Source organism: Mesoplodon mirus (assembly GCF_964341445.2).
Source record: "Mesoplodon mirus genome assembly, chromosome: 11".
Taxonomy (NCBI): Eukaryota; Metazoa; Chordata; class Mammalia; order Artiodactyla; family Ziphiidae; genus Mesoplodon; species Mesoplodon mirus.
Window position 1 is genome coordinate 84,109,310 of NC_138987.1, and position 16,896 is coordinate 84,126,205.

General features: G+C 34.5%; 1 protein-coding gene across 10 annotated transcripts in view; it reads left to right on the plus strand.

Moving 5' to 3' along the window:
- SOX5 (SRY-box transcription factor 5) overlaps window positions 1-16,896 on the plus strand; it is a 1,015,676-nt gene that overhangs the window by 935,033 nt on the left and 63,747 nt on the right. For 8 of the 10 annotated variants that reach the window (XM_082635813.1, XM_082635815.1, XM_082635814.1 and 5 more), the window contains one exon: window positions 6,690-6,836. The exons of the other annotated variants lie outside the window; for them this stretch is intronic. In XM_082635813.1, the coding sequence (XP_082491939.1) occupies window positions 6,690-6,836 (147 nt within the window). The remainder of the gene's footprint in view (window positions 1-6,689; window positions 6,837-16,896) is intronic. 10 annotated transcript variants of the gene reach the window in all.

Sequence of the window (16,896 nt, forward strand, 5' to 3'; positions counted from 1 at the left end):
TTTGGTAATTCTGTTTCATTTTTTGAGGAATTGCCATAGTGTTTTCAAAAAGTAGTTACACCATTTTATATTCCCAGCAGAAAAGGTCAAAGGTTCCAATTTCTCCACATCCTCACCAATATTTGTTATGTTCAGGTTTTTTGATAATAGCTGTCCTAACGGATTGTGAAGTGGTATCTCATTTTGGTATTCATTTGCACCCAGCTATTTTGAAGGTGTGTTTGTCCAGTTGGGAAAATGAACCGTATTTTATTAAACACATCATTAGCTAGATTTGTAAATTGTAAATTTTTATATATTTGGCGTGTGAGTTTCTATTTGCACTTTTGCCCTGGAATCCAACAAACTTAAGGCCTATTGTGTTTTTCATACAATATGCTCAAATAACCTCAAAAAGAAGAGCTGACAGTATTAGAGCAAGAAGTCCATGTTTTAACTCAAGTTGCTCTGATAATTTTCTGTGAAGAAACATTATGAAAAATAATGTGCAAAGCAAATTTATTCACATTGTAACATGCTGATATGTTTTGAAAGATTTTCTTCAGTACATTAGTTTCTCTTTAAACTCCACATTTAAGTTACATTAGGAAGCTGAAATTAAGCCATAAAGATAACACTTATGGAGCCTTGAAATTGCTTTCTGAATTTTTTCCTCACAAATGTTATTCTTTGTCCCTGCCCTTAAAAAAACAAACATGCTTTTCATATACATCCTATCTAACATAAATCTCTCAGGTTAGATTTAAGCTTTAGAAGTACACATTTATCAACTTTTAAAATCATTATAAGCTGCAACACACACATTTTAAAATCTCTAATCAAAACAGTTAACACATTGTAGACATATTAACTTTTATTGCCAGATTTCAGTCACTACACTTAAAAAAAGAATCACCTCCCATTTCTGTACATATATTTGAACTTGAAGATGCTATTGACAAGGGAGTTTTTAGCTATGTAACGTTCTTTTTGAAGATTTAGGTCTATATGTGTTTGCTTAGGTGAGAGTTTAGAAGTGACTACTACTTATTTCTGAGAGCTTTCTTTTTTTTTTTTTTTTTTTTTTTTGTGGTATGCGGGCCGCTAACTGTAGTGGCCTCTCCCACTGCGGAGCACAGGCTCCAGACGCACAGGCCCAGCGGCCATGGCTCACGGGCCCAGCCACTCCGCGGCATGTGGGACCTTCCCGGACCCGGGCACGAACCCGTGTCCCCTGCATCGGCAGGCAGACTCTCAACCACTGCGCCACCAGGGAAGCCCCCTGAGAGCTTTCTTGATCACCACGTGTGATAAAGGACTTCAACTTTCAGCCCTGTACCTCTTTAAATTCTTGGGATAGTTAAAACAACCTCACTGGTCTCGTTTAATTAAATGTTAAAATATGTAAAATTCATTTATAGTTATAGTACACCTCTTTTTTCTCTCTATGTATCAGTGTTTGATATGAAATTTCATTTGGAGAAAATGATCCTACTTATAAAATAATTTTAAACAACTAATTTAGCAAAACCAGTATTAAGCGGTTGTGCAGTGTGTTAGCACTCTTCACTTAGATCATGGAATCTTTTTTTTTCCTTCTTCATTTTCACAACTGTTACTTCAACTCAAACTATCATTCAAATTACTGCTGCTAAATTCTGATAACCTCAGAAGTGATATAACTCTTGTCTTTATCTTAACTAAAACAATATATATGTTTTAGCTTAAAACATATATATTGCTCTCAAACATTCAGTGGCTTTCTCTTGCTTACATATTAAATTTAAACTGTTTTGCCTATATTTCACGATTTTCTGTAAGTTGAACTTAGCCTGCACCCAGTACTGTTTTGTTCTTCCCAAGGTTTGCACTCAGGTCACTGTCCTGTCTACCACCCACTCTCTCACCTACTGTTCCACACCATCCTCTCTATTCCCTTTGCAACAGCCAGGTCATTCTTGCTCCTGTGCCTGGCTTTAGATTGTGCTCCCTCCCTAGAATGCCACCTCTTTTATTATGCTTAGCTACACATCTATAATGAAAGCATATCAGAATGCACTGATTCATTTCCTTTTTTGTCATGCCTTTAACAGTGGCATATAGTTACATATAGTACACTTATATTCTCAATATTTTATGTGTACCAGTGTTGACTTAGGGAAGAAACTATGTTTATGCATTTTCTGTGTCCCCCACTGTACCTAGCACAGTCCAGAGTCTGTAGTAGGAGGTTAGCAGGTAAATATTACCTAGTTCTTACTTGGTATAATTAATCCATTAATAATTATAACTGTTACTTATTGATCAAGTGAGTGTTTTATGCACAGTATGTGATGTATTTCTCACAGCAACCATGCAAAGTCAGTTTTATTTAGCCCTGAATTTGCAGATTAAGGAATTGTGGTTCAGATTGGTCACCCCAGGTCACTAGCTCAGAGCTGGGGTTAGAATTGTGGTTTGCCTTCCTTTTAACTGTCCCTCTAAAAGTAGAAATGGTCCTTGAAGGAGCTTAAAATGCTGAAAAGACAAAGATGTAGTTTTACGGAACAGTTTGAGACAAAAGTGAGAGTTACTTATATGTATAGATAGATATATAGAAACATACTTATGAGCACATTAGCACCAAGACCCTAAGTAACCAATGAATAGATTCCAACCTAATTGTATGTGGTTGTCTCCATTAAAAAAGAAAAAAAATCATTGTCTGAAGTAGGTGTAGGGATGGGGGAAGGGAAAGGGAATGAGAATGCAATATTTTAAGTAATATAAAGAATAGAAAACCTAATGCTCTGTGGGGTTGGGGAGTTTTGGAGATCAAACCAAACCCCTAACATATCCATTTCAAGATAAGGGTCAGATTATTCTTCAAGGTAAAAAAGTGTTATTCTGTTAGTCTGGTTAACATCATGCCCCGAGTGTTCTCCATAATCTTCAGCTTTTTATGTTTAGGATATCTCAACTTCTTTCTGATGTTAAGAACGACTGTTTTTCATAAAAGTACATTTATCATAATACACCTTATATTTAACTCCAGGTTTTCTCTACTATCCTTTTATTTATTTTATTTTTTTTATTTTTTTGCGGTACACGGGCCTCTCACTGCTGTGGCCTCTCCCGTTGCGGAGCACAGACTCCGGACGTGCAGGCTCAGCAGCCATGGCTCACAGGCCCAGCTGCTCTGCAGCATGTGGAATCCTCCTGCACCGGGGCACGAACCTGTGTCCCCTGCATTGGCAGGCGGACTCTCAACCACTGCGCCACCAGGGAAGCCCCTCTCTACTATCCTTTAAAAACAAATGTGAGCCAGGTTTTTGTTTAAACATTTTTATTTATATATAATTGCAAGTGACTATAATTATATATGTACATAATATGTAAATGAGTTCTACAGTTCACAGGATGCTTGTTACTTCAGGTGGCTTTCCAGTCCCCACAGATTTCATGCCCCTTCCTGCTCACCAAGGTCAGCCAGTGATTCTGAGATTATAGACCTCCCTCAGTACAGATACCTACATGATTCTTGATTCTGCTTTAAGAACATTTAATAAATGAAATAAAATACTAATCATCTCTAGACTTTCTTGTTTTAATATCAGTCAACACACATCTTAATGGATAGACAAATGGATTTAATTTTTTGAAAGGTTGAATTAAAATAAGTCTCAGCAGCATGTAGTTTTTAAGGTGCCTACCCTTGATATATAATCAGGTATGAAAACGACTGTCAGCTTCTTTAAATCTACTGAAAATTTGTTTTAACTTGTGAATGGCCAAATTAGGTCCCAGCAGTATTAAAATCTCTGGTTTATTTTACTTGTGCAGACCCAAAGTATGTTAGATTCTCTGAGACTTGAGGCCTTTTTATGCTTCTGTAATATAATGTAAATTTAAGGAACACATATATTTGACACAAACTAAAATGTATTGAAAATAGATCTTTCCTACTTCCAAACCTTGGCAAACTAGGAAGATCAGATATGTGTGGTGGGAAATGTAATGATCTGGAAATAGTAGAAAGTTAATCACAATTGGGGAAAAGTATGTCTATATATCGACCCTTTGCATAGAGAAAGCCAAATATGACGAAGGGGATATGTGAGATTAGGGTGCTACTTAATGTTAGCCATACTGAGTGAGTAATAAGATTATGACTATTTCATCATTAATTACTTTAACTCTCTGTGTTTTGTAAAAATACCAGTTACTAGTATACTGTTCTAGTAAAAATATGTATTTAAATGGGCCCATGTATTTTCCAAATTTATCTTCTTTTCTACACAAAGGAATTTTTTAGGATAATTTAACTGAGGTAAACCTAAGGTAAACCTTAATTTCATATTTTAAAGGTTAAAATAATGCATTTATTTGAATGAAGGAAGAACATGTATGATTTTTTTAAATTCCAAGTATATACCATTTCCTACCTTCAAATTCATTAAAGTGTTTGGGAACATATTTATACTTCTATTTTTAATAATAGTTCTAATACTTCTTTGGAAGTTGTGAATCTGTAGTGATTTATGTTTAAACATTTAATTACCTTTTACGAGTGACTGGTCCATCTATTTAGTTAATACAATCTATTTAATTAATACAAATAGTCAATATTTTTTCAATATTTTGAAATAATTTTTTAATAATCAAATTCAAATTTTGAATCACTATTTTGTTCACATTTTTCCTTTTAGCTACAGAGGTTAAAATATCCCATGTCATCTTTAGTAATTATGGAACAATTTTATATTTTGTGTATACTAAACCAGAAATATGTGTTGTTACCTTCTAGGAATAATAAGCACCAGAATCATTTTTAAAGACAAGGATATAATATACAGTACAGTGTGAAATTTACAATATGTAATATAGTTATCCAGCCAGTATTTTAAAATACATATATTTTAAAATTCAGTACACTGGAAAAAGTTTTAATTTGCAAAGTGATATCCTGGGTTATTGGTTATTTTCTTAATGGCTTCATAAACAGTTCAGGATGATGATGGAAGAAATTACTTTGTGAATTGCAGAATTTAAGACACAGGTTTTTAACCCAATTGTGGGAAATGCATCATTTCTGATACTTTGAAAATGGTACACTCCCACTCATCATATTTGACATCATATCCTTTTACTTTTTATGTAATCTATTAAAGACTTATGAATTAAATCTTATTCTTTCTGATTGACTGGGGTAAGAAATAACATAATTCTAAAGCATGCAAAAAAAAATTTTGGGGGTGGAACAGTCATTATTGATAGTATAAATATACTTCTCTGGTGTTTCTTTTGTCTGGAATGTATCTTGCATTAGTTGACATAAAACAATAAGCTATAATTTTTAAAATAATTTTAATGTCCTGTTTTCATTTAGAACAAAGCATCTAGAAACTCTGAAAAATGTAAATGTATTTTCATGTATATAAATGCCAGTCTTCATTATTTCATTTATAGAGAGACCCCACTTATCAGAGTCTCTGGCTTATCCTGAGCAGTTTCAGCCTTTGAAATTTCCCTTTCCTAGAAAAACCAAGATAATACAGAGAACTATTTCACAGCACTTTTTCTTGAGAGCTTTTTTCTTTAACATCAGTCTTTTTATTATGGAAGTTCTAGCTTGCATAGTAAAAGCTATCCATGAAATCTTAAGACAAATGAGAAATAAGAAATTGGGTTGTATTTTAAATATATACACACACATATATATGTATATATATGTGTGTATATCTATACATTTATTTATTAATATTTGTATATGTATATATAAATAATTGCTTCTTCAATCAGATTTTCACAAACTGCTAAATGGAGATGAAAGAGTATTAATCTAAACATTTGATATGACTATTTGAATCTAAAGCAACCTCCATATTTTAAGATACTACATGATACGGCTATCATCATCAAGTAAAATTTTCCCTTATTATTAAATTGATTTGTTGAAGAATTTTTATTGGTTATTTAATAAGAATTACTATGTGATGGCTTAGTCGAAGAGTGTGTGCTTTAGATAGTATTCCTTAAAACCCTAATCCTCGATTATCTCGTTTGTCTGTGTTTATATATCATGAAGCAAAGTGGCATTCTGGCAAGCATCCAGTTAACTTTTATCAACTGAGGTAGACTGACCCAATAATGTTCTTCAGATAGTCCCCTTCCATTCCCTCCCAGTGGCTTTTTTGTATTTCTACACAGCTAATAATCAGAAAAAATTGTTACAGGTGCCCTTTTCAGCAAGTCAAAGAAAGGAAATATACAGGGCTTGAGCCCATATGGATAGTAAGAAAATTACTTGGTGTATGAAGCTTCATTCTTTTGTAACACACCGTGTAAATTTTTAAATGGTTAAAATAAAGGTATTAACCATATAGCATGATATACTTTTCCTCCACTGATGTTGGCAAAGAGTAAATACGGATGACTGTTACTTGTTTTCAGTCCCTGTATATACTGAAACTAAAATTCCTTATGTGTCATATCTGTCATTTCTCCCCTGAGAAGTAAGTCATGAAAGTTGAGGTGACAGTGTCTTTCTTTAAATATTCCAGGGCACAAACAAAAATACCCAATTGGAAAAATACCACATCTTATTATAGGTATTTTCTGAGTGGCGCATTTATTTTATTACTCAGTCCTTTTTTTTTTCTCTCTCCCTCCCTCCCTCTCTCTCTCTCTCTCTCTCTCTCTCTCTCTCTCCCTCTCTCTTTCTTCTATAGCAGTTATATGCTGCCCAGCTAGCTGCAATGCAGGTATCTCCAGGAGGAAAGCTCCCAGGCATACCCCAAGGCAACCTTGGTGCTGCTGTATCTCCTACCAGCATTCACACAGACAAGAGCACAAACAGCCCACCACCCAAAAGCAAGGTACCCTTTTGAAGAAACTACATGTTTTGACATTTACAGTGTACTTTTCATTCAGTGATATTTATTGAATATCTATTATGTGCCAGCAACTGGGCTAAACTCTAGATCTCCAAGGAAATAATAGTCTAGTAGGATCAGTAAGGAAGGTGTCCCTATAAATTTGCATACATACATTTAGTCACTCGTTTATACAACAAACATGCATTTATAGTAGGAAATGTGAGTGACACAAATATTTGTAAGATAGGTGTGCTGTCATCAAGAATTTTACAGTCTTATAAAATAGATACCCATCCTCTACGGTACAAAGTCATAGAAGGAGTTACAGATAAAGTGCATTGGAAGTTATTAGGACAAAGAGAATATTACCTTCAGTGAGAGGTCTGGGGAAATTTCCCGAAGGGGCAACTGAATTAGACCTTAGTATATGAGTATGATTAGTGCATACAGAAAATGTTTTATATAAATATCAATAACTATTATTATGAGGGATAGTATAGACATAATTTTCGATGTATTATTCAGCCAATGAGATGATCATGTACAGATAGGAAGATAATACTAGTGTTAAAAGTAAGACTGTTTAGGAATAGTTTTGTTTTTAGAGCTAAGGAAACATTTCCTGAGAGAATGTAGAAAAGGATCAAGAGAGTTTCAGGTAATTTGTTTCTTGGCTCAGAAGAAGAGAGAAGCAGAAAAATTAATTTGAATTTCTTTGTGATTTTTAAGATATTACCTAGATGATAGTATATGAATATATTAAACTTTCTGTGGAAAAAGTAAAAAGAGTAACCATAAAATAATTTTTCCTGATGTTAATCAGGGAAATAATCACACATATTTTCTAACAATTAGAAAATATTAAGTAGAAAACTGATAACAGTTAATTTACCCCCCAAATAATACTGTTTTGTCTTTTGCTGAATTACCTAGAGAATTGCTTCTGCTCTTCATTTCATGAATTCATGTTGAAATGTCTAAAGAGTAATAGGCTAATGTAGTCACAACTGTTGAAAAAATACACAGAGAAAATAATTAGAAAGTATTGTAAAAGAAAAAAACAATCCAAGAATTTTTTTACTCCTTCCGTAGTGCCCTGGCAGGTGCTTTTTACAGTCAGTGTATTAATCCAGAGTAGAAATTGGGAAAGAGAAGAGATGGGTTGGGAAAGTGTCCTCCAGCCTCTATCTCCCCAAAACCTCCAAGTCTGTTTTTATATAGTAAGAGATAAATACATTTGGAATTGTAACTGAACCTGGACAAGGACCTTAGACCTCACCAGCAACATGTGCAAATATATAGTGCAAAACACTGTACTTACTACTGTGATATTAGGAAACATGCATCAGCCACTTTTAAGAGCTCTTCCTGCTGTGTAATGGACTGTGCATGTTCTGTGCTTGATGTGTACCTAAGGCCTGGTCTGCTTTTCTTCATGATCATAGCAGAACATATGTTTTTAAAACTTGGTAATAATTATAACATTTATTAAATATAATTTAATTTTAAAGCAGTGATGTTTTGGTGTCTCCATGGACCAACAGTTTCAATGCATTACATGTACAGGCTAACACTGAGAAAAATAAATAGCTGTAGCAGCATAGTCATTGTCACACACAAGTAACTAACTCTGTGAGGTATCATTCTGGGTTTTTTCCCATGACTTATTAATGTGATTTCACATCATGTTTTATAATGATGCTTTACATTAGGACGTTTCATCTTATGATTTTATAGTACATAGTTCACTTGTAAAGGACTAATGGGTTTTTCCTGGTTCCTAGAATTACTTTTTATCGTTAGTATCTTCTCCCCAAATGACTTAACTCAAATAATCATGAAGCTTTTGATGTCAGTCAGCCTCATCCATTTATGCATCTGTTTATTTGTTCATTCATTCATTCATCTATTCAAATGTTTATTGAGCACTTGCTACAATACTTTCTTAGGTAACCATGGCAAATGTAAAAGTGGCTGAAAGTTGGCCAAGATTAGGACATGGCTTTAGGAGCTATATGGTTCCAGATATTCATAGAACTCCACAGACTGGATGCAGAGATTGATTATTTCAGTAATGTTAGAATTCTGCCATATTCTATGGTTTTAAACACCTCCATTTATTTAGTACTAGTAAAAAAGTGGATTGTGTTTCTATAAGCTATGATTATACATAATTTTAAAAATATATTTATAGTTTATCGCTAAATTTTACTTTTGGAAAATTAGCCTTCATGAATTTTCTATCATATAAAGTTTAAGAAAACCATGGATGTTGTATTTTTTCCCACCTACAATTATTATAGAATACATAAAAAGTTTAACCCAGAATAAAGTGCCCCTTTTTAGGAAACAGCCATGATTTAATAAAAATATGTCCTTTCTTTGCTCATTGTCCTCTAGCATACTGTCTCCCACCATTCTTATTGTCAGAAAAGATGTCTTAAACGTGCTTGGTGTTTTAGCTAAGCAGTAAAGTTTAGTGGGTTAAAAATAGCCAGACCAATAAATATTACTGTTGTCATTTTAATGGAGAACATAGCTAAAAGAATACAAGCAACAATAAGTAAAGAGGTCCCATTTCAATACATGAATTTAGTTTCTTAGAGGCTGGAATTGACATTTATACATGGTATAATATACATTTTGCCTTCACAAAGCCATTTTAGTTATATATAATTGTTATCATTTATTATTATATATATGTATTTTGAAACAATCAATTCTTAGTGTCCTGGGGGCATTTTCTATGTGTTTTGTTGGTGGATTTTTATGTCTGTCTTACTATACAATAGAATTATTTTATTTAGCTTTTTGTTATCTGCCTACCTACCTGGCATAAGCCAAACTGATAATTTATGTTGAAAGTACCTTTATTGTACTTTCAATAGAATAATAGAATCATAAGCCACATCTAGGTGATGATGTAAGGAAAATGATCTTATTGACAGCTGTCAAAAATCAACCATTTTCTCTGGGTTTTCTCACCTGCCCTTCTTCCTAGATTTGCCTTTGACTCACAACTCCAGAGAAGGACACAAACAAAACTTATTTGCAATTTGCAAAAAATGGAAGGGGGGAATCAAAGGGAAGGGGCTCCAAAAGACTGTAAAATTGTACAGCATGAGTCCTCTGATGCATGCTGTTTTCAATCTGCTGTGTGCCAGTTGGAGGCTTGAGGGGGTTGTGTGTGCACTAGAAAGGATAATGCTGAGAAATGATAGAGTGGCTGTGACCTCCAAGCTCAGCCTGGAAATCCAAGACATTGATTTCACTTAGCATTCCTGCTGAGAAATCTGGTGGAGTTCAGTTGTAATAAAAGAACAAGATTCTGTTCTAATGGTAATGGCGTATGACAGACATATCACTTTGTCTGTCCTCAGCACCAGAGAGAGGAGAATTGGAGAAAGGTCACCTGATCTTCCCATGGTGTTGTACGAGTGCTGTACTGAGCTTTGAACTGCCACTTAGGAACATAATTATTTATAATAGTAAATGATAAAGAAACCTTTAGAGGACTCACAGTGACCCTCTAAAAACTGCAGACAGGAAGTGTGTACCATAAATGTGAAAACACAAAAAGAAATCTGCTCTCTTCAAAATCTGCATTGGAGAACTTGGATAGCATTGCTGGTTGAATTATATGTCTTTAAACTTACTGTTTTGAACTGTTTTCATTAATGCCTGACATATTGTCATTGCTTAACTTTTCCTTATTTTTATGCCTTGATTATATTATTCACAGAGACAAGAATATTTTTATAATATATTTTGCCAAAGATTGAAAAATTAAGGCTATCAGCAGGTTTTAAAAATTTCTCAGATGTTACATAACATCTTTCTTAATACATGTACACTTGTCTCTTTAGCACTTATTTAATTTTTTCCCCTTTGGATCCTACTCCAGGACTAATTTTTTAATATTTAGTTCTTCAGGGATATTCTCCTAGCTCATGAATATCCTCACAGCTGAGTTTATAGCTAAATATTGATAAAAAAAAAACTTTGAAAGTATGAAATCTTGAACTTATGTGTACAAGAGATCAAGTTTAAAGGAAATTTTAGAGATAATTCGATTTCTCATATTAAGAAAAATTATTTAAAGTCTTGTTTAGAAGTATTGGTCCTTGAATCTCATAGACAATATTGCTGCTCTGAATCTGCTTATATTCCTTAACAAATGTTTAAATTGATTTGTTTATAGTTTAGCATTCTGCCGCAGAATGGACACAATTTATTCAGTGACTTTCATTTTTGCACCACATATTTCTTTATTTTAATGGTTTTCCGCATTGTTTGCTGCAGTCTTTTAAAAAACCTAGATAGCCTTTCTTTTGTGATAGTAATTGATCTCTTGATAATATTTGTTTGGTAAGAATTAATTATTTCTTTTAAAAATAACAGAATCAATATCAGCCTTAAAATAGTTATCTGAGGAGGAGGAGTATTTTTACTTGGTTTCACATACAACTCACGCAATTGTTGGTAATGAATAAGCTTATAATTTCCATGTTGTCAGGAAATCCTCATATGTCATAGATGTGCTAACCATCTGAACTTCACATATTAAGTGTTTTGCTATTGCAAAAGTAGCCACCTCTTGGGAAAATTTTAAGTGCAACTTGTAAATACTATGAAACGTCTCTTGGTATTTGATGAAAACTTATATATTGCCTGCAGCTAACCAAGAGTAGTTAGATTGAAAAGCTGATGACAAGAGAGAATTCCTGGGTGCTTTTCTTTTAACCTTGCTCTGACCCTAGTCATACCCCTGGTCGCAGTTGTGTCTCTGTCAATGACAGGAGCACATAGATTGTCCAAATCAATTTTTTTTTTGTTCTTTTCAAATACTTCTGGCAGTGATGTTCCCATTTGCTCAGCAGTAGCACCTGGGAGTTAGGACAAGGAAAATAAATATTTTTCCAACAAGCCAGAGAAAGCCCTAGCCAGCTGACCAGACACAATCAGATACTTTCAGGGGCAACATCCTTATACATATTGTTTCAAATTCAGAAGCAAGAAGTGGAACTGTATTGTTTTATCTGATCCTCTTTCACAGACACAGAAATGAAGATCTTTTCTGAATTGATAGCCAGGTGCTTGTGTTAGTAATGTCAGGAGTGCCATGACTCCTCTTAGGGCACCTATTTTTTGCTATAATGGTTCCAATCACATAGTTTCATGCTAGCAAGTAAGCATTTTATCAGTACACACTGATCTACAGGGTAGAATTTTATAGTTTAATACTATAAGTCACAAACCATGGTACATATACACACAAGATTACTTAGCACTGTATGTTGGGAGTATGAGAAATCAGAGGATAATCATGATTCATCTTAACTGAAAATTAGTTCTAACAGGAGATTTAGGAAATGAAGCTTTTTTGCTAACTTTGAGACAGTGTTCTAGAATGCCAGTTGGGGGAAAGGCTCACTACAAAAGTGCATATACAGCCTAACCACAACCAAGTCAAACCACCACCACACTAACTATAAAAACACTATTTTTAATATTTGACAAAAACATCCTTTCAAGATAAAGCAAAAGACATCAAAGAGATTTCATGAGTTTGAAATGGACCAGGAAGTACTAAGGCCTCCACAGGAGTAGTGCCCTCATGAAAAATTCAGAAAGCACTGCTCAACATAATCATAACTTCAGTTAATAGTTTCACATTTTATCCGGCCATATAAAATTTTTAGTAGTAGTGGTTGCTAGAGATGTGATTTCCAATATGTAAAAATTCCTAGAATACTACTGTTTGACTTATTTTTAGAGCTTTTCAGATCAAGATCTCAAATAATCATTTCTCACTGCACAGGGTCAGAACTGGTCTCCAAATATAGTATTTCTAAGTAATCCACAGTGCTTAAATAGCACTAATCAAAGAGGCACTTTTCCATTCATCTATATATGTAAGGTCAAATAAAACCACGGATCCTTCCTGAAACTATTAGACCTGGTACTTTTGTAGATTTCATGTCTCCTAAAACTTCAGAACAGAACGGAATGTTAGCCTCAGCTAATTATAACCACATTTAAATTGGCCATTTTCTATTCTTATGCTTTAAACACTGTCTGGCATATCAATTAAATGCTAGAATCTCCCTAGCACCTTGCTCTGTACAGCTGCTTCGTGCTTTGTTAAATAGCTATCAAACACCCCTCCTTCCCCCTGTATTTCAATATCTATGAAATAACAATTTTGTGAGCCTTTGAGATGTGATATGGATGTGTCATGCTCAAGAGGTGAATTCATTTGAGAGAAATCACCCCGTAGAGTTAAACTGTAAATGTGGCCTATTACCATTATCATCACTTCCTGTGTGGGACATAGTTACAGTGGGCACAACATAGTCGCCCTGTCATTTTAAATAAAATAGTTTTCTTTTTGTGGCCCCTTGTTGCTAAACTGAAATATGTTAAATGAAGTGTTATCAGGAGAACCCCTGTGATGAGCCTTCTCCTTTCCGTTTCATCTGTATTCAGTTGACAGGAATCTCAAACAGCTAGGTACTTAAACAGAGGCTTTTCTGAGCACAGTGGTATTAAATGTCCAAGTAGGTCATTTGGTGATATATTCTTATGACTCAGAAAGCGGGGCAGGGAGGGGGAGGCATTTGTAACATAAAAACAATAAAAATTATAAAATAAAGAGGCAGACTAGTTATAGTGTTGGCATTTTTTTTAAGGCAAAATATGCAGAGGGATTTAGGTAATACCCTTTGAATTCAGCTGGCCTGGCCTGTGTTCCAGGGTATACTGATTTTGTTTTGACAGGAACCCGTTTGGAACACAGCAGCCAGCTCTGATGAGCCATGTCAAAGCTTTTTAATAATGCAAACCATGGGGGAGACAAGAGGGTGTTGAGCATGTGCAGAGACAGGAAGATCCACAGAATCACCTTTTTTAAGCGGAAGTTGCCCTCTAAAATAGGTCCTACACAATGCAGATTCACCGTCCAAAAAGCTAAATGTTGAAAGCATTTTAATGTTAAAACCAGGCAGTTAAAACCTAAATAGTGTGGGGAAGAAAAACAGAACAATGTGAAAGGATGTCCCTGTATCAGGGGTGGGGGGTGGGGGGGTTGGGGGGGTGGGGGGGTGGTATCTAGTACAACGTCAATAAACGTCATGACTAAATGTAAATCATCAATACGTCAGACTGAGAGAGCGGAAGTGCACTTCTGTAGTTATCTTTCCTTTTAGGGAATCATTTATAAATTGGGCTTCCTAAAACATTCTTCAAATCAATTAAAATCCTTTCTTTTCTATCCTAAATGATTGATCAGTGCCTCATTTGAGTTACTGATTATCGACCCCTTTTCACCCCTTTAGCCTTGACCTGCACTAGAAATGTTTGAATAGAGAATTGAGAAGTGAAACCATGGAGGACTTCTCTAAACCTCAGATTTGATTCATTTGAATATCTTCTGCTTAATCATTCTTTCCTATTCAAAAAATAGGAAGAATTTTCGTAGTCTCTTTAACAGAGATGCCCCAAAAAGTATAGATTTGTTTTCTACATGACAATAAATTATTAATGTCTTATTTAGATGGATGGAAAATAGAATATATGCATATTTATTTGTTCAATTTTATCAGTAGATTTTTCTCTAGAGAGAACCAAGCATTCCACTAATATTTTTAAACACTATAAAATAGAGTAGAAAAAAAATAATACAGTAATTAAACAGATGTAAATTTGAGTCAAAAAAATAAAAAGATGTAACCTTCTAAGCTGAAGGCAGACAAGTTCAAAACTGAAAGTATTCAAAAGTTTCATTTATTTAACAAATTGTATTGGCTGTTTTGTGTATAGAATTATGGAAGCTTCAGTAAGAAGGAAATGCAGAAAATATTCAGTCCAACACACAATAACTCAGTCATGAGGTTACTTTGCCTCTGCCTAGTCTGCTGCAATGACAGAAGGAGTCCACCACTCCATGAGGTGGCATTATTTTTATTTTTTTAACATCTTTATTGGAGTATAATTGCTTTACAATGGTGTGTTAGTTTCTGCTTTATGACAAAGTGAATCAGTTATACATATACATATATCCCCATATCTCTTCCCTCTTGCGTCTCCCTCCCTCCCACCCTCCCTATCCCACCCCTCTAAGTGGTCACAAAGCACCGAGCTGATCTCCCTGTGCTATGCAGCTGCTTCCCACTAGCTGTTTTACTTTTGGTAGTGTTTATATGTCCATGCCACTCTCTCACTTTGTCACAGCTTACCCTTCCCCCTCCCCATATCCTCAAGTCCATTCTCTAGTAGGTCTGTGTCTTTATTCCCATCTTGGAGGTGGCATTATTTTATTCAGAGTAACTTAATGTCACAGTATTCTTATTTAAGTAGAACTGTAATCAACTTTCCAGGATTTCAAACTATGGTTTCACTGAATGACAACTGTATTTGTTAGTGAAATAATAGGAAACCCAACCCAAACTGGATTAAGCAAAAAGGAAATGTATTCAGTCACATTAAAAAAAATGTTATTCTGATTTCAGATGTGGTTTAATTAGGAGCCTAAACAGTATCACTTAGAATTGGTCTCTAGCCCTTAGCTCTGTTGTTTTCTCATTCTTTAAAGGACCGTCCCTTTTTAGTGTTCTCTAACACCCTATGCTTACATCTACCATTATTGATTCAACAAATATTAATGTATGCCTGTCATGTGCCAAATTCAGTTCAAGACAGGACTACAGCTACTACAGCTATGAACAGGACACTGTGTCTTCTTTAGATTCTGCAGTCTAATGGAAAGTGATAAACTATGAGCCATTAAACCGACAATTTCATATATTGGTAAGTGCCATGAAGAAAATAAGGGTAAAAGAGTGCCTAGGGACAAGCAAGGGAATCTCCTTGAGACAGAGCTATAAGGGAAGCCCTCTCTGAGACGTAAATCATGAATAGGAAAAGTACCTGCAAAGGTCTGAGAAAAAGGTATTCCAAACAGGAGGAACAGCAGTTGCAGAGACTGTAATATATCAGTGAGGTTGACAAATTCAAGGTTTAGAAAATAGGCTGGGGTAGCTGAAGTGCAAAGAACATGAGGGAGAATAAGAAATGAAATTGGAAATGAGAAAGACCACATCAGGTAGGACTTTTTCATGTTAAGTTTTGAATTTTATTCTAAGTGCATTCATTTTTAAAGAGAAATTATGTATTTTCCATTTTTCATATGACTTATTAAACTCTTGTAATTATCTATTCATTGTATTCTTTTCTTAGGGTATTGTGTCTTTCAGGCAAAGGAATTTTTTTCCTTTTATCTTTTGGACCAATTAGTTAATATTTTAAGTGTCTCTACATTACTTCCCTAGAAACACTCTGGAATTTGAGTCCTAATGATACATCCTGGACCTTGCCATTGGAGAGACAAGACAATTTAATTCAACAAATTAACAAATTAATTGTTTATGATGTGTCTGTCAGAGTCCTAGGACCTAAGGATACTGGTGAATAGTGTAGATGGTTCTCTGCCCTCATGGAGCACAGTGTATGTGGTGAGGGATGTGGTGAAGGGATACAGACAGAAAAAGACAATCACATTAAAGTCTGTTAAGGGCAGCAAATAAGCACCTGGAGTACGGATTTAACCTACACTACTTCCTGGGTTTTCTATAGATTCACTTACTTTATCAGGGTTTTTTCATTAGTAATATATGAAAACACACACAATTGATAGTACCTGATAACACCTATAGGAAACAAATTGCAAGGTTGAATTTTTGGAGTGATATTTTGGTACTAACACCTAAGTATTGGTTTTTAAAAAGTCATCTTAAAAAATTGTAATTGCTATATACTAGTGTTGATAAGAGTTTTAGAATTCTTATTTTACTTGATCTCTTTTGTGAGTAGGTTTACAAGTCACATGAGAAAACAGACCCTAATTTCTAATCAGATTTTTACTTTTGACATTTGTTTTTTTTAATTTTTGATTTTTACCCAAAACTTTATAACCCAGTGTAATTCCAGTGAACGTGCCAAGTGCAACAGACTTTTAGCTATCTTTTAAAAAAATCAGTGAAAAATGTGCTACAGCCTTAAA